Source organism: Macaca thibetana, chromosome 6 (assembly GCF_024542745.1).
Source record: "Macaca thibetana thibetana isolate TM-01 chromosome 6, ASM2454274v1, whole genome shotgun sequence".
Taxonomy (NCBI): domain Eukaryota; kingdom Metazoa; phylum Chordata; class Mammalia; order Primates; family Cercopithecidae; genus Macaca; species Macaca thibetana.
This window is the reverse complement of record NC_065583.1, coordinates 14170147-14196990: the sequence shown is the minus strand read 5'-3', so window position 1 is coordinate 14196990 and position 26844 is coordinate 14170147. Positions and strand designations below refer to the sequence as shown.

Genomic DNA, 26844 nt, shown 5'->3' with positions numbered 1-26844 from the left:
TAAATAGAAAAGATGATAACCCAGCCAGACTCCTTGGAAAGACTTGAGCATATGTGTTTTTAAAGGGAGTGATGATTATTTTCATTCGTTTTCTGACACTTGTTCTGATCAGCTGCTTAGATTCGGTGACCTCGCGATACAGTGTTCATCATTTAAAGGAGTCCAATGGCAAAGGAGATTGTGGGTCATATAGTCCTGTTTTGAGGTCAGATGGAGCAGTGACAGGTACATTCAGAGCTGTGAATACTTAGCTGGGGAGAAAAGACACTCACAATGGCCACCATTCGAAGTGACTTTTATGTTTAAGTCTCATAACAACCCTAGGGCATGTGTACCGCTATTTTTTGCACTTTGCAGATGAGAATACTGAGGCACAGAAAGATGAAGTAATTTGCCCATGGTCACTAAGCTGGTACACAGAGGGGCTGGAATTCAGACCCAAGCAGTTTGACCCCAGGGCCTGTATTCCTAACCACTATCAATGTGACCAAGAAATGGATTGGGCCAAGAGAGTGGCAAAGATAAGAAACTCAAGAGCAGTTGTTTACTTTCAAAGGAGCTTCTTTCTTTCTCTGCTCCTCCTCCTCCTCCTCCTCCAACCTGTTCCAATTGCTCAGAGTAGACAGATGCTTGGGGGGAGTGTGAGTAGGAAAGCAAAGAAAATCCTTATAAATTAATTTTTTTCAATTGTCAGGATTAAAAACACACATTTCCCATCACTCATCTCTCTGGAAAGCAATGGTACCAATTGAAGTAAACACTATCCTTTCTGCCCCAGCACACAGTCATGCACGTGCATGCACACACACACATGCACACACAAACACACACACACTTGTTTCCAGCGGCACTTGGAAAAGGATTTGCAGCTCTCTCTACTTTCTCAGATCTACCTAATTTGGGGCTGGCTACGACAACCAAACACATGAGCTGCTTTCTGGGAGATCTCAGCAGTTTGGCCTTAAAAATAGTTTTGACGATTGAATTTTAAAAAGCCATCTGAGAAATACTGACCAACTGCACCTTTGCGTTTAACATTTGAAACTTACTATGGTAATTTTTCGCTTTTCTTTGTGCTCATTTATATATTTCAAAAATTCATATTCAATATTATATTTAACTCAAATTTGGTTGGATACCCTGCTGTCCGTTAAACCTTGGAAAAACATCTTACTTGTAAGTTATTGTCTTCTCCTCACTGTACTGCTTTTTGTACAACATAAGAAGTCATTTTCCACATCATATTCGGAGATTTGGCCTTCCATTCTTAGAGGGATTGCCGGTATGGAAGTAGCTAGCTTGTGTCACCTGTAAGAACGAGGAGAAGAGAATGTGTAAGTCAGTTGGCATGGTCTTCCCCTAAATCCCCCACAGACAACTCCTCCATTTTGCTAGTAAAAAGAATAAGTCCCTCCCTGACATGTTGGGTCTCTAACTCCCGGAATCAGTAAACACAGCCAATTTCAATCTGACTGTCGATCGTGGCAACTAAATTCTGGGCCTGCTGGAGAGCTCCAAAGCTGCACGGCACCCTCTGAAACGAGCTTGGTCGAGCCTTTTTAAATTCCATAAGGGGACAAAGAAACTTCAATGACATGATTGCAAAAAGAAGATAGAGGAGAAAGGAACCTTGCTGTTTTCATTTCATTCAGCCACATTAGTTCTCAAATCCTATGTTTGGGGAACCCCTAATGGTTAAACTTACACAAGCAGAAGGAAAATAAAATGCCCCTATTAAATTTCCCATGAACATGTTAAATATTTTCCCTTTCTCCTGTCTCCATGTCTCAGACTTTGAGTCATTTTGCCTCTCTCATCTGTTTCCAGCTCAGTTGAGTTCCAACCAATCAGATATGAGGAAAATTAGATTTTAATGGAATATTTGATTTTCATTGCTTAATTGATTTAATTGCAAGTTTCTATTTCAGACTGGTAGAAATGCAAAGATTTTCAGTCAAATGTAGAAAAGCTCTCATTTTTCTGTGTTCAACAATGACAAACTTAATTCAATGGTAGCCTGGATTCTAAAACTTTAGAGGAAGGCAATAATGGCATCTTTCTGAATTGTTATTCTTAGTCTACATTTCAGTTTCTCTTTCATATATATGTATGTATACTTACATATATATATATTTATCTGTCACATCAAAATTCAGTGTGTACATTTGCTTATTCTAGTTGTGTTGATTTTGATTTTGGGGTATGACTTTTTGTTTGTCAGAGGAAACAATACATATGTACTTATGTAAACCCACACTTTATTTCCAGGGGCATTTAATGTCACAAAATATTTCCTTTTGTTGCTAGTAGGTGGAAAGAGAGCTTAGGGAGATAATTCTCTAGCCACCATAGTAGGTCAATGGGCTTTTCTGAGCTCTCTTAGACCACCCTTGAGAAGGAGAATTCTGTCTGTGTCAATGCTTTTGATGTATACTGGCTGCCTAGGACACTGGGGTGAGAAGAAACCCTGGGAAAAGATGCAAGGCTCAGTCACCAATGGGGAGTGCAGCAAGTGTCCCCCACCCCTTGGTCTCACGTGTATTTTAGGTGCCCATGTTGATCACAGCATCTCATTTTCCAAAGGGTCTTCTCACAGCAGTGGGACAGCCCTGCTTGTTTGAACAGTTTCCGAATTCTCTGAACTCCTTATAATGTCAATTAGGGATTCTACCAGAATGCACATTTCTTTATTTGAAATGTTAAGTTTTTTATTGTTTGTTTTTAATCATTATCGGCTTTGGGAAATTTAAGAGTTTTCTAATCATTTTGAGAAGAGTGTGTGTACGTATACACAAACCATGGGCATGTGAAATTTTAATTATGGGTGATCCATATTTGAACTTCTTGTCAAGTAAGTACCTTATATGCTTCTTTGTGAGTTTTTAAAATTTGGAATATAATTTTGACATAAAAATCTTAGTCTATTGTGTGATTACATAATTTTCATCAATATTCTCACCATCATCACCATCACGATTGTCACCATGATGCCTATTTTGTGGAGACTTCCTCTTCTCCAAGGGTAGGAAAGCAAAAAGGCTAACAGCATGAGCTCTGGAGATGGATTGCCTGTGTTCAAGTCCAAGCTCTGCCAATGACTCATTGTGGAATTTCAAGCAAGTTACTTCTACTCTCCGGCATTTATTTTCCTCATTCATAAAATGGGAATAATAACAAGGCCTAGCTCACAAGGTTATGCGACAGTTTAATGAAGCAATAGATTTAAAGTGCTTAGAAGCATGCCAAGCATGTAGGAAATGCTTAATAAGTGCACTGAATACTACTGAGGTTATATGAGCCCGATCCTAGCCTGAGACTTTACATGGCTTATTTCACTTATTTCAGTCATACCCAATGGAGGGGCGATTCTGGCCTCCAGGGGACATTAGACAATGTCTAGAGACATTCTTGATTGCCATGACTTGCAAGATGCTACTGGCATCTCATCATAGAGGCCAGGGAGGCTGCTAAACGTCATACAACACACAGGACAGTCACCCACAAGTGAGAATTATCTGGCCCAACATGTCAATAGTGCTGAGGCTGAAAAAAATCTTGATTTAATCCATGAAGTAGGAAATGTTTACATTATACTCATTTTAAAGAAGAGAGAATTTGAACCTTGGAGAAAATATAACTTCTCATATTGCAGATTTAGTAACTGGAACTGCTATGCAACAGGCTTTTGGAGCAGGAGGGTTTATTTTGTTTTTAAGGTAATTGCATAGAAGATCCTCTAAAAACCATGAAACAGAAACCTTGAGTGCTTTTTGGAAGCAGAACCACTAAGAAATGGGTTCAGGCCCCCGTCAGAACAGACACGGTCTGGAGTATGGTATCAGGATACTAGAGGCTCCAACCTGTGCCAGGCCTGACTTTGAATTTTCTGGATCCTGGGGAAGTCCACGGGGCTTGGCCACAGTCCCAGGGTGGTGGTAGACATTCCCAAGGCTGAGGTAGGCTTTGTCTTCCAATAGTCATAGAAGTATATTTTAATATTTTAGCAACTGGTTTGGTCATTCCTGAGAAGTACTTCAAACACATAATTTCACAGATATTGTTACTTAAGATGAGACCAGTTTGAAAGTATAAAAACTGAAATTGTCTAAAACAAAGATCCCCAAACCCCAGACCACAGACCAGTAGTGTTAGGAACCTGGCTGCACAGCAAGAGTGGCAGGTGAGTAAGCGAAGCTGAGCTCTACCTCCTGTCAGATCATCATCAGCAGCATTAGATTCGCATAGGAGCATGAACCCCATTGTGAACTGCTCATGCATGGGATCTAGGTTGTGCAATTCTTGTGAGAATCTAATGCCTGATGATCTGTCACTGTCTCCCATCACCCCCTGATGGGACCATATAGTTGCAGGAAAACAAGCTCAGGGCTCCCACTGATTCTACATTATGGTAAGTATGTAATAATGATAGAAATAAAGTGTACAATAAATGTAATGTACTTTAGTCATCCCAAAACCATCCCCACCACCACCATCCCCTGGGTCCATAGAAAAATTGTTTTCCATGAATCCAGACGCTGGTGCCAAAAAGGTTGGAGACTGCTGGTCCGAGGAAAAAAAAACTGAGTACGTATCAATTAGGTACAGTCAGCAGTAAAAATCATCAAGGTATAACACAAATGATTCATGAATGGGGAATACTTTATCTCAGCTAGCCCCTGAGGACAGGAGCGACCGTGTTGATCCATACATCCCAGGGCAGCCTGGCACATAGTGGGAACTTAATGAATGAACATAAACTCACAATCTTACTCCATCAGTGTACAATGCAATTTGCATGGTGTTGATACCCATAATCTCAAATACATACGATTCAGACCTCCCACTTCATATCTGAGTAGAATACTGTAATAATTGGTTGGTTCCACTTCTCAGAGTCTCAGTCTTTGTATTAACTATGGTCCATCTCTACATCCCAGCAAATCATCCCTGTGTTGTGTCCCCCTACAATGTGGATGGAGAATTAGCTGAATGTGTCCAGAAAGTCAAGTGACTCAAAATTCATCCCCTTCGTTCTGACCCCCAGTCAACTCCAAGTGTCACAAAACAGTTTGTGATCTACCATGGGCACTGTGGTCTGGGTGAAGATGCCACAATCATTAGTGGAGGTCAGTTCTCAAACAATTGCTTTGTGAATCTTTAATACAGGACTTGGTTTCTGACTTTCCGAGCACAACTAAACAAATGGTAATGCAGTGTGCAGTCCTCAGAACCGTCATTTTAATAGTGATTTTCACTGGGTTAAAAAAAATCTCTTTTTGTTTTTGGCCTTCCATGTGTAGTTTTTTTCCTTGTTCAATAAATGCATGGCCCATTGAAGCTCCACAGCCATTCATGTCTCAGTGTCTGTAGGGGTGGGAATGAGGGGGCATGGAGATATTTCTTATGTATCCCATATCATAGCATGTTGAAGAGAAAGAAGCCTTCTCTTCCAAAAGTATGAAACGGCTCTTGAGAATATAATGTGTTTACAGAAATCAGTTATGTTCAATGGGTAGGTGTTTTCGTGCTTCAAATTAATATCTGTCCTTTAAAAATAGCAGATGTTTAGCTGTATATGTGGGTGATCGACAAATGTAGGCACGCCATATTTGCTCCAAGTGCAGGGCTGACAGACAAGGGTGGCTCTCACGATGAAGGCAATCCCCACCTCTCCTCCCACCCCTCCCACTCTGTGACGATGCTTCCTTGGCATCTCAGATCCATACTGTTATGCCTCACTTCTCAAATGCATGGAAGCTACACTTCCCAGCACAGTAACGGTGATCTGCTTGAAGTGAGGTCCTCAGACCAGTGCCATCATCACCCAGGAGCTGGTTAGCAATACGGAATCCCAATCTCCAGTCCACATCTATTGAATCAAAACCTGCATTTTAACACCACCCCAGGTGACTCTTATGTACATTGAAGGCTGTGGTCCCAGAGCACTCCGACTCTAACCTCTTTAGTCTCTCTTACTGCATTGTACCTTTTATTCCCTATTTCTGTATTATACTTTTCATTTTGCATGCAATAGCTGAGGGCAGGCATCGCCTTATTTTTTTCCTTAGATCTGTTTAGCATGTAGGTGATTTTACTAGCACAGTGGTACTTGATCAACTCCTGAATTTAATGCAGATACTCAGATTATAACCACAGGGAGAGTGGAAGTATGTACACCAGAAAGGGAAGAGTGCCACCTGCAAGGGAGCTCTGGGTTTAGGCATATTTAACTCTTCCACTTCACAGCTGGGCAGTCTTGAGCACATTATTTATCTCCTCTAAGCCTCAGTTGCCATAACTGTAAAATGCAGACCGTAATTGCTATCTCATAGGTTTGTTTTTAGGATCAAATGAGATCAAACCTATAAAGCAATTAGCATAGTGCTAATAGGTTCACAGAGAGTTCTCAAGAAACGTTAGCTACTATTATATGAATTATCATTTCAGCCAGTAGGTTCTATACTATATCATAATTCCAAAAAGAACGTGCCCACCTCAGCTTTTAAAAAATCACCTCATAGGTCTCAACTGGGGTTGATTTTCGTCCCCAGGGGACACTGGGCATTGCCTGGAGGCATTAGATTGTCATGAACTGGGGAGAAGGTGGGCTGTGTGTATCTAGTGGGTAGAGTGCAGGAATGCTACCTAACAGCCCGTGATGCACAAGACAGCCCCACAGCCAGCCATGATCCAGCCCAAAATGTCAATCATGCCAACCGAGAAACCGCTATTATCCACAGAGGGACTGAGGTAAGCAAAATCACCATTTTTTCTTGAGGATTTAGGTACCTTGGTACATTCATCCTCTCAAATATTAACGTTGAGCCCTTTTGTCGGAATCCATCTACTGTGAGGCAAATCATTTCCTTTGGTACAGAATCACACGCTGGAAAACCCGATGCAGCCTGATTAACCTATTAAAGGTCATAAAACAATAACAATTACATTGCACATTTCATTCTTTAATATCAAAGAGAGCTAGGTTCTTTGAAATGTAAAACATCGTAAGCGAAAGAATAGGGCCTGCAATTCCCCCAGGAGCCCAAGGTCATTGTATAAATAACACTCTGGTTCCCCTATTAATTTCATTCCATTCTGGGATGTGCAGGAGGCCATAATTGTTAGAGGGAGAGGAGAAGCCAGAGAAGGCTGGACTTTTGCTGCCCATGACTGAGGTCAGACAATGTAACTGTGGTCCATGGTTCAAAATAGATGCCCAAAATGGAGCAAAATAAATGTCCTTACAGCTGGTAGAAAGATCAAGATGAAACATCTATGGTTTTTTTCCCTTAAAAAATCAGAGATGCTGCAAGAGCTCCCAAGAAGGTATTAATTTCCCAGGTACTACTGCAAAAATAAGGGTGAGGAGGCGAGTGTTAGGCTTTATTCCTACTGTGAACAGATTAAGCAGACACCAATTTACACCTCATTGTTAAGAGTAACTTTTTTCTGCAAGTGAGACCACATTTACATCTTTTGTAATTAAGCTAAAGGAATTTTTTAAATGACATTTCCCCTACCACAAATCATGAAGTAAATATTTTAAGTGGGATCAAATGCTAACATGTATACATTAGAACCATAAAAACAAAAAGAGAGAGAGATAGAGTCCTAGCGCCACCTTTCAGCTTCGTCATTTGCTGGGCTGGGATACTCTCTGTGCCTGTTGGTGCTTTGGTTTTGTAAAAGGCCGGGTATGACTAAGTGAGGCAGTTAAAGAGATGGTGAGCGCGGAGGGATTCGCTCTCGGAAGGGCTGGCTGTGCTGGCTTCCCTGAAAGCAGGAGGTATGGCAGTGAGTTAGCGAGTGCTCCAGTCATTCAGGGGGCACCATCCGTCAGCAGGAGCGTGAGGCTGCGATGGCATCCATCCATACGTCTTCTGCATGCTTTGCTTTTTGGCAATTTTCATTTTAAGGAAAATTGAACATACAGAGCTGTATATTAAGAGCTCTAACATCCCTTATTCCCCACACAAGAGAATCTAGTTGGGCAAAGACGCATTTTTCCCACCTAACAATAGAGTTTGTGTGGCTGCTAGAAACAATACAATGACGGACCCAGATAATAAATAATTGCAGAACAATGGGGAGAATGAGGTGTGGACAAGGATGATAATGGATGGTTTCAGATAAGATTTGCACGAAGATTGAGTTGGTGAGGTGAAGTCATCCTAGGTCTTGTCTGTTCTGCACTAACCAAGGTAAACTATTGTCCACACACCTGTACTGAGAGCTGGAGGCCGCACTGCCAGCCCAGACTGTGCGTTTGTAAGATGAACATTTTGTCCTGAGAAGGGCTCAGAACGTGAAGTATTCAAATGGAAGCCTGTGACTGCTGCTTGGCCAACCTTGTGATCAGTCAAACAGAAAATGGTGGCAGTTCATGCCTGTAATCCCAGCTCTTTGGGAGGCTGAGGCAGGTGGATCACCTGAGGTCGGGAGTTCAAGACCAGCCTGGCCAACATGGTGAAACCCCATCTCTACCAAAGATAAAAATTTAGCCAGGCGTTTTGTCAGGTGCCTGTAGTCCCAGCTGCTTGGGAGGCTGAGGCAGGGGAATCGCTTGGACCCGGCAGGTGGAGATTGCAGTGAGCTGAGTTCATGCCACTGTACTCCAGCCTGGGCGACAAGAGTGAAATTCTGTCTTAAAAAAAAAAGAAAGAAAAAAGAAAAGAAAAAAAGAAAACAAAAATGCAAGCCTACCACTTGTGATCTACATGTTTATGGAGCCTAAATGCCAGTGTGTCACATCCCTGGGCACATCCGTAGCAATGTTGGCTCAGTGTGCATTCTCAACTCTGATATCAGCATGAAAAGACCAAGCCTCAGATATATTTGGCTTTATTTTTAGGCTTTTCCTGAAAAAGGTACAAGCACATCACAAACTTTGTCTTCCAAAAAAAGATCAGATTTACCCTTTGGAGGCACCTTTCTCCCTGTGCCACTTGCCTTTTAAATTCAAGCAGGCTTGGAGAGTCTCCTTTTCTTCCCTTGGGTTCCTCCTTAGCCTTTCCAGGGTGGCTATTCTGGTGAGTACTCACCTCTCTTTGCTTCTGATTGTGGTTCTCACCACCTGTGAAAAGACCTTTTGATGCAATACTTCCCAAAGCACCTTCTTGACCTTCTCTTCTCCTTGACCACAAGGCTACTTCTGTGTTCTGCCAAGTGATGTCTTGTAAATCTTTGTAAGTTGCACCAACTGTGTGTCCTTACAGAGTCTACCCAATCTCAGCATTGCCATTAAACATAGAACCCAATCTGTAGCCCTGGGCACCCTAACCAGAAGGATTAATTTTATAATTTAGCAAATACGGTAAAGCACCAAATAACGACGTTTCAGTCAAGGACGGACCTCATATACAACAGTAGTCCCATAAGATTATAATAGAACTGCCCTGTATAGTGTACCAGTTTTTATCTTCTGTATGGTATTTTGTTTTGTTTTGTTTTAATTTTTTTTAGACAGAGTTTCACTCTTGTTGCCCAGGCTGGAGTGCAATGGCACCATCTTGGCTCACTGCAACCTCTGCTTCCTAGGTTCAAGTGATTCTCCTGCCTCAGCCTCCTGAAGTAGCTGGGATTACAGGCACCTGCCACCAAGCCCAGCTAATTTTTTTTTTTTTTTTTTTTTTTTGGTAGAGATGGGGTTTCACCATGTTGGCCAGGCTGGTCTTGAACTCCTGACCTCAGGTGATCCACTCACCTCGGCCTTCCAAAGCTGTACAGTATTTTTACTGTACTTTTTCTATGGTTAGACATGTTGAGATATTAAAATAGTTATCAATGTGTTATGATTGCCTACAGTCTTCAGGACAGTAACATGCTGTACAGTTTTGAAGTCTGGTAGCAACAGGCTATGCCATATAGCTTAGGTGTGAAGTAGGGTTTACCATCGAGGTTTGTGTAAGTGCACTCTATGATGTTTGCACAATGACAAAATCGCCTAAGGATACATGTCTCAGAATGTATCCCCACGGCTAACTGGTGCACGACTCTACTTACTAATCCTGTCCTATGTACCAGCCATCGTTCTAAGTGTGGGGACCAAAAATACAACTCCTTACCCTCGTGAAGCTTACATTCTGAGAAAACAAGTCAGACAGTGACCAAAATAAGTAAACCATATTGTGATTTAGAAGTCTTAAGTGCAATGGAGAGGGAACAGAAAGGGAGGATGGGGAATTAAGGACAAGGAGATGATGCAGTTTGATCAGGGCAGGCCCTGCTGAGAAAAAATGATTTTGGAGAAAATACCCAAATAGGGTGTGCGAGTAATCCATGTTCATGAAGAAGAACCCTCGAGGTAGAGGCCTGTGCAGCTTTGAAAAGAGGAAAGTGAGGGAGAGATTAGTGGAGTTGACATCGGATAAATTGAGGGAAGGGCAGAGCATGTCAAGTCTTTAGAAAGTCAAGTCTTTAGGAAGACTTGGGCTCCTCTGAGGTAGGGAGCTCATAGATGGCTTTGTGGAGGAGTAAGATTATCTGGCTTACATTGTAAAAAGAATCCCCCTGATTAGCAGAGTTGGAAATAATCAGCAGGGGATGTATCAGTTATTTATTACCAGATAACAAATGCAGCAGAACTTGGCAGATTGAAACAAGAGGAAATGATTGTTTCTCACATTCTGGTGTGTCCACCAGGCAGTTCTTTTGGGGGACTTGCCTGTACTCACTTGTACAGTTTCATCCAGCTGGTGGGTTACATGAGGGCTGGACTCCATGAAATATTTGAGCCTTTCCCTCCACTTGGTTTTTCATCTTCTAGGAGGCCAGAAAAGGCTTTCTTTCATGGGGATGGCATTCTTCCAGCAGGGCAAGCCCCTATGCTCAAGAACTTCTTGTGCCTTTTCTTGCATCATTTTTGTTAATGGCCTATTGGCCAAAGCAAGTCATGGCCAATCCCAGAGTCAGTATGAGAGAGAACTATACAAGACTGTGAATACATGGAGGTAAGATACATTAGGAATCCCCAGCGTAAGGGACTGCCACAGGGGCCTAAAGTAGAAATCATGGAAAGCAGTTGGGAGGCTCTAAAAAATCCAGAAAAGAAATGATGATAGATTGCAACAGAGCGCTAACAATGAAAGTTTTAAGAAGTGCCCAAATTCTAAATATGTTTTACAGGATGACCTTATTTTTATTGTCTCAAGTCAGTCGGACAAGGCTATTAAGCTTCCAGGGATTGGTGATGATCTTATTATGCATAAGATGATGTCACAATAAAGTAAATGAGGTCAGGGATAGGTTTCTTTTATTGCCAATAATTATTCAACGAGTTTTCTGAACAACTGTAAACTTAGCAATTCACTTAGTGCCGTGACTACACGGCACCCTGTCAATATCATCATCAGCTAATATTTATCGAGCACCCTCTGAGTACATGGTATTGCACTCATAGCAACAGAGGTGAGCTGCATTAGTTCTTTCAGCCAGTGCGGGATTATTGAGTGGTTTATTACATCACTCTATTAATTGGTGCCCCAGCATCTTCCAGAACAACATTTAGCTTCCAGAACGCAATTCCTTTTTCTCTTGGAGTAGATTTAGCTTTGGTAGAATTTAACTGCACAAAGAAATGATAGGGTGTCTGCCTTTACAAATATGCTAATGTTTTCTGTTTGTCTTATTATCAGAAACTGGAAGATACTGGTCCCATTTCATAGACGGAGAAGTTGAGGTAGATAGCGGTGAAGTGATTTAGCTAATGCTATGTGTTGAGATGGTGACAGATCGGGGATCGAAATGCAGTCACTTTATCTATTGCACTATACTGCCTCTCAGTGGTGTATGTTATTCCCATTTTGCTCTCACACTAATATATGGTCATGAAAACACCCAAAAAGATTTAACTGGTGTCTATATTCTTTAAGGGAGTGTGTGGCACTTTTCTTTGACATCTGCACAGACTAATCACTGGAAAAGTGGTTTGTTTGTTGTTGTTGTTTAAGCCCCTTATTATAGGGGATTTGTCAGCTGTTAAAATCACCACTTTTTTGTGTGAGTTAAATTCTCATCAGAAAGATGTTTTTGCTTTTATGGTACATCTAGAGATTTAGGAACTAGCCTCATGAAATAAATGATCTCATTGAGATCCTTACTTTCATTTTGTTCTGGAAACAGTCATTCAATGGCGATTGTTTTGGTTGATCATTCTTTTTGAGAGAGTCCTATCTTTTTTTTTTTTTAATGAAAGAGTTAAATATGGGAGCTAAGAAAAACTGTGAGTGGAAGGGAGCAGTTTAAATGCAGAATTTATTTGCAAATCTTGAAAGTAGCACCATTAAATGTCACGTACTCTGAGATGCACTAGAGTGTACACCCTCTAGAATGTCTGTTTGTTGTAATTCCATCACATTACATATTTTAGTGCATATCTCTTCCTAGCAGCTTCCAGAGCTTTTCAGATATTCAGCATCAGAAATTGCACTGTTTTATCCTGGATTTTACAAATAGCAACCAGATTATTGTAAAACAGAACTATCTGATAAGTAAGGTTGTGAATTGCTTTTGTGATTGTCATGGGTAAGAGTATTGAAGAAACTCGCAAACAGTGCAGCACACTGGTTCCTGTAAAAATAAAACCTGTGGCAGTGAATGCGTTTTTCTGATGAATACGTTCAAGGCTGTGATCATTGTGCAACTTCTGGTTGGATGCTTTCAAATGTTCCATATTGAAAAACATCGGTAACAAGAACCAAACAGTCCACCAAAGCCTGTATTCAACTCAATGGAGAGGAACGTAAATTCTTACTTAGAGTTTCATTGAGGCCAACTCTATTTGGTCCACCATGGGAAGCAGAGATTTGAGGTTCTCTCTTGATTTGCTTTCCATTTTTACTTTATGATAAGGTGGCTCCGCTACTTTGGTTTTCACTTAAGGGGTTGTTCCAATTACTATGCAAAACAGAAATGGAAAACAGACAAGACAGACTTCTGTTCAGCAGACAAAAACCAAAATGCCAGAACATGGTAATTAATGTGAACAATTTTATAAGCAAAATAATTTGTTTTAATTGGCTAAATAAGATCTGATATAATTATAATAGCCAATAAACTAATTTCAGAAAACTATTTATATCACAAACCTTTAATCACATTATATACTCATTGCAATTTTGGAAATGGATATAAAAATGGACCCGAATTATCTCATCTTTACACATAAGAAAGATGCATTAAGGGCTTTTTTGAAACTTGAAAGGTTATGTTCTTTTCTTATTTTGGAGAACTTTTTTTTCTTTTTGGAAAAAAAAAATAGAGGCAATTTCAGGAGCATGAATCTCTAGTGAATCCAGAAAGAAGCATTATGAGGGTGAAAAATCTTTCCTAAGAAAACTCCTTTTGTCCAAAGTAAAAGGATTATTAAGATGAGGTTTCTTCCACAATGTTCTTTCCTATCATACTCACCCTAAGGGAAGACAAACCTCCTAGAAGAGAGAGATATATAATTGGGCCTGAAATGACCTCATAGAAGAGACCCTATAGAATTGAGAACTCTCTCTCTGAGGATTAGCTGCCCATGGGTCAACACAAGCTGATTTCCAACTCATATATAAATGATTAGGAGAAAACGATATTCTTCCAGAGGGCAGTTGTTAATTCTTCCTACTACAAGAATCTCAATTTGTTGGGATGAGCTAATTTTGACACCAACTTGAACACTGGTTGATGCACAGCATGTGCATACACACAAAAATACATACCAAAGTAAATAAATACACGGCCTTTCATACAACCTCAGGGGTAAAAACGCTACACAAAAAATTATGCACTTTTGCACTATACTAGCTGTATTTTAACAACAGTTTTTAAAAGGCCAGGGACTGTATTATAAGCTCTTTCACATAATTTCTGAATGATAGAATTGCATGCCCATCAGAATTGCATGCCCACCAAATCAGCATGTCTTTTTAAGTAAGTGCATTCTAGGTACAAGGTAGTACTCAAAGGAATAGCAACATATATTATACAAAAAAAAAAAAAAAAAAAAAAAAAAGATACTTCGCTCGTGTAACCTGCAGTATACTTAAAAACTATGTGATGAAGTAAGATAAAAATCGACTAAAAAAGACCTAGTAATATTAGAAGAATAACAGTTCACCAATAGTATGAGATATCCAAAGGCTGGACAAGATTAATTGGAAAAATTTATGTATTAAAATGTTCTCGGCAATGTGCTTAGAAATGGGAGAAAAGAGCATTTACTCTGAGCTAATATAATGTAGAAAAAAATATTTTTGGATGGAGAAATATCTTATTTTAAACAAAGGATAGCAAACATTTAACAAATCATTCCATGCAAAAGGAGATAGCAGGGTACAAAAATACGTTTGGAGGTATATAGACCAGATTTTAAAACATTACTAGGAATAGATGAATGTAGGCAAAATTGAATGGCTCATTCATTTATCAGACCCATATATACTGAACACTCAACATATGTTAGGCACTGGTCTAGCTACTAGGAATATAGCAGTGAACAACAACAACAATAAAAATACGTTGACTTCATGAAGTTTATGCAAATATTTCAAGACAGTAAGTGTGTGACACCATTAATTATCCTAATATGGGGAGCACAGGCAGTTCCTTATCTTAGTTCTATTGCTTTTCATTTGTGCACAGACAGGCAGAGACCATGGTGTGTGTGTATATATATTTATATAAATATATATTTCAAATAAAAGCATTTATTCAACGTGTTGAAACTTCAACAATATTGTTCATCACCATGTACACAGAAAAACATCATATAGGTTGATGGAATTTTTTATGTTATTCCAGAATGTTTTAGTACTATATAGACTTAGCCAGAGAGAAAATAAAAGAGAACATAATTAATGCATTTACTTAAAAAGAAAGAATTAAAGGTGATCAAACGCTCTGGGTATTTATGTGGCTATTTCTGTCTTTCTGTGTAACCTGAAAAGGAGGACTTTCAGCTAATAACTTTTCCTTTTCCATGCATGGAATGGGTGGCCTGAGGGGCCCATCTTCAAGCAGAATGTAAATACCAAGTATGAGGGACCAAATCAATGAGTATCACCTTCCTAAAGCTTTTTTTTTTTTTTTTTTTTTTGCAGAGAACTGCATTTGTTTCTATTTGTCCAGTTATAGCTACATCATTCATATGTAATGTTTGTCTTTTATATTATTTTGTATAATTTTGATGATTTTTGTAGAAAACATGATGAGAACATTTCCTCAAAAAACAGTGTCACTGAATTTAAATGTGGTTAAAAACTTAATCCCCATGAGCATAGATGATCAAACACTCAACAAATATTTACCGAGTAAGCAAGCTACTTTGTTTACAGATTTGTGGGAGGTACTAAAGATGCAGAGTGTTTACAATGTGAATATTGTTCTCATTTAATTTAAATATATATGGAAGAATGGGGTACAAACCTGAAAAGTCAAGTAATAATGAACCAATATGGCATAAGCTAAGTCTGAATGCCTGACATGGATAAAAATAACTAGAAGGTAGAAAGACAAGGGTTAATATCCTGGCTTTGCCATTTGCTCCTTGTGTGACATCAGGTAAGTTAATTTTGCTAAATCTCTGTTTTGTTGTCTGTAAAATGGTTCTAGTAACAGCCATTTGGTGAATTGTTGCAAGGTTAGAAATTAGAGGCAATGATAAGTCCCTGTCATTTAAAAAGCATTCCCATTACTATGAACTATTTCATTATTGTGTAGGTGTTAGCTATACTAGCTATTATGCTAATCACTTTACATATATTAGCTATTAAGTTTTCACAATATTTTACGGATGGGGAGAGCAAGATTTAGAGAGTAAAAGAATTTGACCCAGGTTTTCCACAATTAGGAAACAAATTTCAGGGTGGGGATTTGTACCCAGTACTAACCCCAAAGCCCAGCTCCTAATTATGATACATCCCAGAGCACTGTGATAGCTAGGGGAATTAACAGTTTCATCAATGTAAACCAAGAAGGTCAAGGATATCCTTGTGGAGGACATGTAACCTGTCCTGGTCTCTGATAAAAGATTGGAGTTAAATATGTTGATATGAAAGAGAAGAGGATGTTCTAAAGAGAACGAATAATGTACTTGAGGCTCTGAAAGGGATGCATATGCATCAGGCTGGGCATACAGTAAACTCTTGTGCAGTAGGATAGAACCACTGCTTATATGGATAGGTTGGTGTCAAACCACAGAGGCGATTGAAGTTGAGGCAAACAAATCTGCACTTGATTCTCTAAGGAATTGTGAATCTTAGATGATTTGCAAGCCGATACATAAGATAATGAAATAAAACAGACTTTCAATTGACCAATCAATAACTGTTGGGAATGGATGTCATTCAGAGTGGCATTTTAAGAAGGTTATTCTGGCTTGAGAAGGATGAATTGGAGAAGAAAAAAAAAAAAACTTAAAACGGCTGTTTTCAATAGCTGTGTCACGACAGTTGAGAGAACTGTCACAACGAACGAGGCACTAATAGAAAAGTATTAGTTTGCCAAACATTAGCTGGTTTATACATTAGGGCAGAGTCAAGGTCGTACGTAGAATAATGTCATTCTCCTTTCACTCAGATTCCAAGTGCGTTCTTGAGAAGGGGAAAGGCGGGGTTACAATCTCTGGTGCAGTCCTTGCCAGAACCCTAGGAATGCCCCCTGGAATGGGTGCTGCATTTCACCGCCCTTCGTGTGTTTCAGCACAGATAAAACAGCCTAAAGAAGTGCTGCATTAAAGAATTGTTGCAACAGTCCAGGCAAAAGTACACAAATGAAGAAATGTCAGAGGTCTGAAAACAGTAACTTTAAGAGATATGGGGTTGGTATTTAAGTTGTTGGTAATTGAATGATGGGGTGGGGGAAGAACTGAGCCCTGAATGGCTTGAAGGATTTTACATTTTTACACTGGTGAGGAGATTTGGAGAAAGGGCTTGCTTCGAGGGTGAGTTCATGCGTTGGGTGGTAGAACTCGTTGAGTTTTACGCATATTATCCAAGTGGAAAAACCCAGAGGGGAGTTTGAAGAACTGGAGCTTGTAAAGAAGGTCAGAGTGGAAAGAAGTCTTTATGAGTCATCCATTCTGAGGTGATGAAATATTGTCCATGTTATCCATTTTTAAAAATTTTTAAAAGCTGTTGAGTGGGTTTCCTAACAATAGAAGTTCACATTTATGGAAGTGCTTGTTATGTGCTGGGAGCAGGACTCACCGCGGCACAGGCATCATTTATTCTTAATGACAACCCGTGAGGCAGGTAGCCTTACACCCATCTTAAGAAGAGGACACAGCCCCACAGTGAGACACAATAACTGGTTCAAGGTCACACAGCAGTAGGTAGTGGAGCTGGGATTCAATCTTAGGCAGGGTAACCTGGTTCCAAAAACTGAGCACTTAACTACCGTATCATATGCTGTCATATAAGCATATGAATGTAAAGCTCTCCCGCAGAGAAATAAGTCACATAAAAGTCACATTCCAGTAAGAAATATTAATATGACTTGGTCACCCCAGTATAATCAGCTGGCCCCCTACCCCACTCAAAGATATCTTAAATCATATACATCCACTCCACTACAAATGATAACCACTCGGGGAACCCACCTCCTCACTAAGGAAGCGGTAAAAATAAACAACAGCGCTGATAGCCATTTGTAGCTTAAAAAAAAATCTCTCTTTTTGTCTGCTTTGATTTCTTTTTATCTTTCATTGACGATGTTTTGCCAATCCTGCTCAATAAACCTGGGACCCCTTCCCCTGTTTTTATTGTGCTGAAATAGTTGCGTGCTGAAATAGTTGCATCCTTGTAACTGGGTCTTTATTTTTATTGGCAGAAAATTCTCAGTCCACTTATTCCCTTGTATAAAGTAAATTTTAACTATAGAACCTGTATCAATAATGTCATTTAAAGGAGGCTGCTTCCAATACACTCTGCAAAATGTCCGCAGAGAATTCCGGATTTCCCAGTCATCACTTCCCTCCCTGCTAGCCGGGCCTTGCAGCTCTCTTTTCCCTTCTACATCTGAGCACTCTCTGTTCTCTGGCCAGCTGCCTTCTGTTCAGCCCCTGTGTGTTCTCCATTCTCTGCTCTGCCTTAATGATAAGTAGAGTTTCATCCTGAGCACATTGGGGGGGAGGTGGGGATTACTTCTTTATTTGGGTCCAAGGGGAAAACATACCCTCCTACTGGCAAACCATGAAGAGTATGACACTTTGAGTTTAACAAGATTAAGCAATCCCTCTTTGGGCACAGCAATGTGGCCAGTGTGGGGGAAGAGAGTGTTATTCTTCTTGGACCATTTCTCATTCTATATCTGGTGGCTTACATAGGAATTCCAAATTACAAGATTCCTAGGGTCCAGGGATATGTTGTTGGGACATAAGATAGTTGAAATGGTTGTGTATTTGGGTTTTTCTAGTTTTGATGTTTCTAAAATGATAATTGTTCTAAGTAGGGCACATAGAATTTACTTTCAGATAATGGAATTGCTTAATTTCGAAGAGATGACCAGTCAAAAGCTTGGGCATCTCTTCCTGTTCACTTACTACTGTTTTAGCTCTGCTTACCATGAAAGGTAAGCAGTCATTTTCACCAATAACTTATACCAAATACTTGACCTTGGAACCAGCAATTTACATTCTTATAAAAGAGGTCACTTAGGGAATTTAACTGTGTAATCCTAGCCCCCATGTGGCAGGAGATGAGTAGAAATGGAACAAAGCTGGTGACACACCATTTGAAACAATTTGAATTGGGAAATCATTTCTTTCCGACTTTGTGTTAAAAATGGAACCTACTTTAAAATGGTACAGGAAGGGAGAAGGATGCAGTAAAAGTCTGTAGCAGTAGTGACTCAAAAACTCTGTTCCAGGACTCAAGAAAGCAATCCTGTTGTCACATTTGGAGGGAAACCAGAAATAATTTAGATTTTTCACTTTCCTAATAGCTTCTTTTCCAATACCTTTCCTTCAGACACCATGCCCTCCCTTTTATTTTGCCTTTATTAATGAAAACTAATGAAGAGAAATACAGTTTCAACTTGAACTAGGAAACACAGGTTTTGTAGTGCTAATATTTTGGTGTGGGCTCTTTTTTTTTTCTTTAAGACAATTATCAAGACGAAGCATTTGTTTCTTCTTTTGTTTACCCATGGCAGTTTGTCAGCAGTTATGATAAGTAGAGTTCCATCTGCCAGTAAAACTACATTGCAAATTGCCGTAGAAATTAGCAGCTTTCATTTTTGTCTACATAAATAAATATGCGAAATAAATTGCACATAAATGCATCCTAAAAAATCACAGGTACACCACACAGTTAAATGCCAATCAGACAAAACCAGAGACACACTGCGATTATCTCAGTTTTCAAACCTGGGAGATACACGAATGTGTTTCTAAATGAGAGAGGCAGTGTATCATGCTCGCTGAGATAAAAACAGAAGCTGCCAGACACTGCACTGTGGCTTTATTCTGAGAATCCTTTGCCTGAAACCCGCTCTATCTTTTCTTGATGTTCTCTGTCTCTCTCTCACTCTCTCTCTCTCTCTCTCTCCCCCTCTCTCCCCTCTGCTTCTCTCCCTCTCTCCTCGCTGTCTTTCCCTCGCTCATTGTTCTCTCTCTCCTCCTGCCTTTGATGCACATACGTTGTCACAATTCATTGACTCTCTTCTCTTCTCTGTTCTTACACTCAAGCCTAGCGGTGCTTTCGCCAGGCAGCAGCAGCCTCTCCTGCGAGTTTTAGGCATGTATGCAGCTCAGTTTGATCGAGCGTTCCTTTTCTGCCTTTTCACTCTTACAAAAGATTAAAAGGTGGCGTCACATTGCTCCCCTGTTCCTTCCCGCAGGAGGGACTTAAAAGGGACAACAAAAACTAATCACTTTCAATAAGCATTTTCTTGCTGGGGAAAAAAAAAAAAAAAAAAAAAAAAAGAAAGGAAAAAAAAGAAAGAAAAAAAAAGGCGGGGGGTGGACTTAGCAGTGTAATTTGAGACCGGTGGTAAGGATTGGAGCGAGCTAGAGATGCTGCACGCTGCTAACAAGGGAAGGAAGCCTTCAGCTGAGGCAGGTAAGCGCCGATCGGAGGGTTTGACCGAGTGGCTTAGTTAAATCTCTGTTTTCACCGTTTTGTAATTGAGAAAGGCATCCGCAGCAGAAGCCGATTTTTCAGTCGGCTTCCTTTTGTTTAACATAGAAAGTACCTGTATTAATTTTGATGAATTAGAGCATGCAGCAAATTCAATTGAAAATAGATTTGTATAGTAAATGCATTTATACTGAATGATTTCTCCTCTGTTTTATTTAAGGAGAGAGATGAGAAAGATGATTTTGATCAGAATAGCACTTTGCATTACGTTAAATTCTAAACAGCTAACGGAGAGAAAAATAATCCAATTGATACTGCTTTTGAACTCCGGGACTTAAACCCTAGGAGACAGCTGGCATTTGAAATTTTTCTTCTAACTGAACTTCTGATGTGTTATAATAATTTTTCACTGGAGGTTTAAGCAAGGGTAGAGTTTATTTAAGTCGAGCTGCTGGGGTTTGTTTGGCTTGGATCTTGTGGGTGAAGCGCTTCTTATATCTCCTTAACCTGTGTCAGGTTGATGTTTCATAAATGGAGATTAAGTGTTGTCCCAAATGAAATATGAAGTTAAAACATCAGGTTAGGGCATGTTGTAGGAAGGGATCCGGTAAATAATTAGGATAACTGAATTATGACAGTTTGAAATGGGAGTTAACTCTGGAGGTGCTGTTTGATTAAACCTTTCTGGATTCTAAGCGGTTCAATAATGGAGGGGCTGATTACCAGCCTCGAGTCGGAACTTTGCATCGGGATCCTAAATGTGGAATACATATGGATTTTCACTGTAGGTAGCTTTTAGGAATATGTCCCTTTTGTGTGCTATGAATGAGAGTTGTGGATTATATTTGATGGCATTTCTCCTTTAAAGAGCTTTGGGGTGAAGCTTAAAAGGCTCATATCTATTTTAACATTGAACAAACACAAAATGTAATAGACGTTGATCTCCCAGAACTTGACTTTTGTTGCTACTACTGTTGTTTTAAAGTTTTGATTATGTGTTTTTAACCTCAGTCTTTGTTGATTCTGTGTTCATTGCTTCTGCTGCTAAAATTTATTGCTGACATGAATAAACTGAGATTTGAGAAAGAAAAAAGAAAAAAAAAACCAAACCCACCTCTAATTAGCCAAGTTTCTAATTAAGGATAATAGAAATCCAGATGATATCTAAGATTTTACCTAAGAGATAGCATAGAATGTTTCAATTCATTTTAAATGTTTTTATGAGAAAATCTGAATATTAAAAGTACAAAATTCAGTTAAAAGAATGCTCCTCTGGAATGATATATACAAGGGTGACTTCAATGCCTGTACTAGGTTTGGTCCTAGAAAGAACTGCTATACTATGGCATTGTTGATTTCAGTGGCCACAGAAGGGAGGATATTTTATATATTTGTCTGGAGATCAGATTTTTTCTTCCCAAGTTTCCGAACCGGACTTGCTCCTCAATATCATACCCTGGCGTATCTCGTGTTTGCCAGACCATCTAATGGCATCTTGTGGGTGCAGCCTATGAATTCAATTTTATGAGGACATCAGAAACTGCTGAGCAGTGGGGAGTGGAGACCAAATGGACTATGGGTCTGATCATACTTCATCATCCAGAGATAATCTCCAGTGGAAGTTCCCTGGGAAGCCCCTGATACAGGTGTGGGGAAACTTCATTTTTCCTCATGGTTAAAAGAATAGGGAAAGATGTAGACAAGAGAAAAAGACACTGCTGTCGAATGTTTGATGTAATCGTGCTGGTGGTAGCATAGTGAGTTTTTAAAATCACATCACATGTAATTTTTTTTCAACTTAAGAAACTTTGCAGAATCTTGAAATAGCTTTTCTCAAATTCAATCTCGTTTTTTTTTGTCTACGTCGTTTTTTCTTGCGTGAAATTTTTCTCTGACTCTAGCTATCCCTAACTATTGAAGGCTGTTATTCTGCTGCTGATAATGATGATGATTTCTCAAATAAGTGGCAAGTGTTGAAAAGATGGGCCAAGAGAAATATGTTGTCTGTATCATATATGCTTTGCTTTTATTTATGAAAATGACTTCTTCCAGGTGAGGCGATGATAAATTTTAAGTTGCGGCTTGGCTATTTGCATCACCAAACCACTATCCTTTTCTTAGAGAACAAAATAGAACTAAAGTAAGCAGAAAGAATTTCATTGTAAACTGTTTTGTAGTTCAGCGTGCTCTTTTTAGGCAGATGGTAATCAAAGCTATCCTTAAACTATTTGATTCATATAAATAGCATTTTTCTGAATTTTCCAGTAGATGTTGCTGGAGAGCAAAGAAAAGAGCATTTTTTTACAGGAAAAAAAGAAATGCAGTAGACTTATAAAAGCCAAGGAGAAAGATCCTTCTCCCCAAACTCTGCTGATAGCATTTTGCATAATTTGCTAATTAATGAATTATATTGAATCATTACCATTTATGATGTTCCATAGAAAGCTATTAAAACTTGAGTTCGATTTTAAAATTATGAGATTGTTCTCTTTAGTCCCTATATATAATGTCTGTTTGCTGTTTTCCGTTTTTAAAAAATCAACTTAACTGCACATTACTATTCAGAACATTTCATCCCTGAATGCTAAAACCCTTTAACATGCAAATATGATGTCAGAGGAAGAACTGAAATAGAATACCCTGAGAAGAGTAATGATCAAACGCATTATAAAAATATGCACCAGTTGCCAACATGTAATGAAATATTAAGAAATTAAAAGCATGCAACCTCTAAAGTAATAGAATTTCATTGCTCTGAGACTGTTTTCCCACTGAATATTAAGTGCTTAATAGATCTACCCGTAAAAAACAATCGAAAACCTACATGATTTGTCACTGAAGTTCTTTCATTATATGATTTTGAAAAATTAGCCCAATAGGATTTTCCTCAGAATAGGAAATGTAATTAACATTGGATATTAAGTGCCAGATTTCCAAAGCAAAAGCTATAAGGCTTGATGGAGAAAATAGGAACGCAGAGAGCCAACATAAGCACTAGAAACTGAGGGGACCCACGCTGGAACTACTCCGCTTGTAATCACTGTGATAAAATGACAAAGACGTCCCAGAGGAGCCCAGGAATCTCGTACCCAGACATGAACTGATGCAATTTCAGGACCAATGACCTCTATCTATGGGAGTATTTATTTTTGGAAATGATCAATTAACTGATTTCAATAGTGAAAGGGAATTGTATATATTTTTTCCAATGAGAGGGGGATGTTGGGTATTACAAAAGCACTTGCAGACAGGACAAGGGTGTAACCTATGTTGGAGAGCTTTCAGTTTTGTTACCTTAAGCAGACCTAGTTCTTTGCTGGTGGATTCTTCTTTGGCATTGAATCACTTCTTTGTCAGCTTTCATTCCTGAGTTGTAAAATGCTCCATAGGATTTTTTGATTTAACACCCATTTATTTCTATTTTCTGGGAGGAAAAACCTTATATTTAGGAGGCGTAAGCGTCAGCTACTTCTATTTTGTAATTAGCGCTGTAAGTCCACTGGGCTAAGGATGTTCCCGGTTTTGTATTTTTATTTGATTCAAACACATTTTTTTTTTTTTGGACTTGACCCATAGAGTTTTTTTTTTTTTTTTTTTTTTAATTCTGTCTTTAAATAAGGAAAGCTTCACAACTTGGTGGGAGATTTTACTTTCTAGTAAAGTTTGTTGCTGTTTGCCTCTTGTTCTCTTTTTTTTAATAGTAGCTATCAAGCACTGACTATATTCAAAATACCATGAGTTAAGTGTGCCAGATTGCACCCCTAACAACAACAAGAGGTGTCTCTCCACTCACTGAGAATCTAATGAAGATGTAAAATATGAGCCAAACAGCCTACTGAACTAAAAGTGCCAGTTCTTAACTCCCTCCCTTAGGACAGCAGGGGAGAAAAGGTCGCTGCAGGTTGAGAGGACCCTGAGGAGCCTGTCTTTGAATTAGGAGTGGAATGTGAAAACACAAAATAATCCCCATCAGCAAAATCAGAGTGGGCACAGGGGGCGCATGCCAAAAGGGAGTAACTGATGCTAGTATGATGGAGAGTCTTGAACGGCAAGCCAAGGTATTTGATAGCCACTGGAGAGGGATGATCTGGCAGCTTTAGGGGAGTTGAGGCTCTGGATGTAAACGGGGAAGTACTGGAATATAGGGTCCCACCATATAACACACCCTTCCCAGGAGATTCTGAAACATCTGTCTATAGAACATCTATTCTTCGGTTGAATTGCAACCTTACCGAGGTATTGCTACTAGTAGCCTATATCTTTCCCTTGTAGCAATGTTGTTGAGACCTCCTAGTCCAGAGACTGGAAACCCATGAATAATCTGTTGCACTATCCTAGACTTCAGCAGTAAGGTTGAGAAACGCTGGGGAAGGGAGACTGGCTACAAGAAACACCTTCTTATTATAATTATTGCAATATCTTGTTTGTACTGCAGATGTCATGGCCTCATTAGACAGGGATTTTGTGTATATGCATTTGTTTTCATGTTTTCATAAGAAAAACCTTCACCATTCATTGGAGATCAGACCCGTGGTTTAGAAGGTGTGACATTCTCTCCATGCTATTTCGGTACAATCAATTACTGTTACATTCATCTCTGGTTTCTTGACATTGATTAGGATGGATTTTTATGATCTTTGAGGGTTTTCATCTCTTTAAAAACATATATACTTTATTTATTAGAATTAATTTCCTCTCTGAATTGCCTGTGTTGTCAGTTACTTTCTATAAACCTTGACTAACTTACCTTGAACTCTTTGATGTCTAGTGTATTTGACTGACAAGCTCAGCTGCGGAGACTACCCTAACTATATAATGGAAGTTTATATGTGAACATATAAGCTGTTTTCTTTTCAACAGAGTTCATAATGAGAAGGAGCAAAAATAATTATTAGTACAATTAAGTAAGTAGAGTGTCATGCTTTTCCTCAGTAACACAGATTTTACCAGCCTATTCAGGTGGACACGGTCACCAACATCACCTCAAAACCAAACTATAGATGAGTGACTTTCCTTGTCCTCCAACCACTTTAATTTGTTCCATTTACTTTTCCAAGCTTTTCATCTTCCCACAATTTTAATACTATCAGAGATGGGGGGCTGCCCATGACATTCACACTTAACATTATCAAACACAAAAGGCATCACTCATACACTTGACTGCATTACAATGCAAGGAAAAAAATAGATCCCAAAGGCTTAGAAATTATTGTCTTGTACCTTGAATGTAGGTGGATTTTCTTTTCTGTTTCCTCCAGCCTGCCTCATTTGACTGTTTTGCTACTGTGTGTTTGCAAAGGGTTCTAAAAACCCGGCAAAAATCAACACTCACAAGTCCACAACATACATATTTTTATATTCACTGGACATAGGTGTCTTAGTACAATAGAAATTTACAATTATATCTTTATTATCTGTTATTTGTTAGGCACCAACCGCATTTTGATGCAGTTCCAAAGTTGCACCTTGCACCAGAGCTACCTTCTCATCATTGACTTCGGTTCTTCTGACAGTCTGACAGTTGTAGCCAGTTGTAGCCTTGTCCTGACTCGCAGATCTGTGCTCACTGCAGTTCCTTTATTATTGCTGGGCAAGCAGAGATTTACTGAAATCCACAGTAGCTCTAATCTTTGTGTGTGTGAGTGGGGAGAATTCTTAAAGTTAGTATAAATTTATCTGTACCTCCCTTTGCTTACTACTCCGAGCCTGCTAGTCGAAGACAGTTTACCTCTCTGCCCCCATAGGTAAGACAACACTTGTGACCTGAATAAATAGCATTAGGTTGTGGTGAATTGCTTCAGTCATATTACATCATGCATCGAGATCGTGTGTGCTGTAAAGCTCTGTAAAACAGCCAGCTACATGATATCCTGCAGGTTTAATATACTTCTGCAGCCTTGTACTTGGGAAGGATTTCTGTAATTGGAGACAATCTAGTAAGGAGAACTTTTTAAGCCATCGGAGGCCAAAATACAAGTTTTTGAGAAATGTGCCTTTATAGGCTTGAAACTGAATGGATTACAAATTTCTCTTAACTGGACAGAATCATAATTGCCTATAGAGTACGGTTCTGATTATCCAGGGTTTGAATTTCCAGCATGGGGATTATCCAGATTTCTTCCTTGACTCCCCTGTCTTTTTCCTAACTACCTGATGTGAATCATTTTTCTAATCATTGGCACCTCTGCTAATGCTATGCAAGGGCACATTTGAGCAGCAAAATCCGAACTAGCGAATTATCATTCAGAAGAGGGAATTATGTAGAAAAATCTGGTTTTTGTAACTATTCACTAAAGTTGACTGGATAAATTTAAATTTGGGGGGACATCTTTCTATTTACAAATGATGGTTTACTGTAGCTGCATATATGTCAACATCTTACTACCTGTTTAAGGAGCAGAAAAGTAAATTAAAGATGCCAAATAGTGCTTTCATTGTATTGGCTACAACATTCCTCTCCCCTCTCACCAGACCAGCCACCATTCTTAATTAGCTAGTTGGGAATCGGACTTAGCTGGAATTTTACTACAAGACCACACAGAACAAGCAAGTGTACCTTCTGCAGTGGATCAGGATTCTGATTAGCATGTTCCTCTAGGATTAAGTATAAAAGTAAGCTATTCCTACCCAAACCCCAGTTAGTTACTCTCCACCATTCTCATTTTAGTCATTAACTGGGTGTCAGTCAGTCCTTGATAAGTTATTTGTTTTTAGGATTTGACCCACCCACTGAAAGCCTCTTAGATACCACAAGGAGGCTGAAATAGTGAAAAACCAGAAACGC

General features: G+C 39.3%; 1 protein-coding gene across 6 annotated transcripts in view; it reads left to right on the top strand.

Moving 5' to 3' along the window:
* TENM2 (teneurin transmembrane protein 2) overlaps window positions 1-26844 on the top strand; it is a 1303382-nt gene that overhangs the window by 594414 nt on the left and 682124 nt on the right. Inside the window, exon 1 of one of the 6 annotated variants that reach the window (XM_050794628.1) lies at window positions 15131-20042. The exons of 4 other annotated variants lie outside the window; for them this stretch is intronic. In XM_050794628.1, the coding sequence (XP_050650585.1) occupies window positions 19997-20042 (46 nt within the window). In that variant the 5' untranslated portion in view covers window positions 15131-19996. Of the gene's footprint in view, window positions 1-15130; window positions 20043-26844 lie in introns of those variants that run through there. One more of the 6 variants, XM_050794627.1, reaches the window with a different exon arrangement.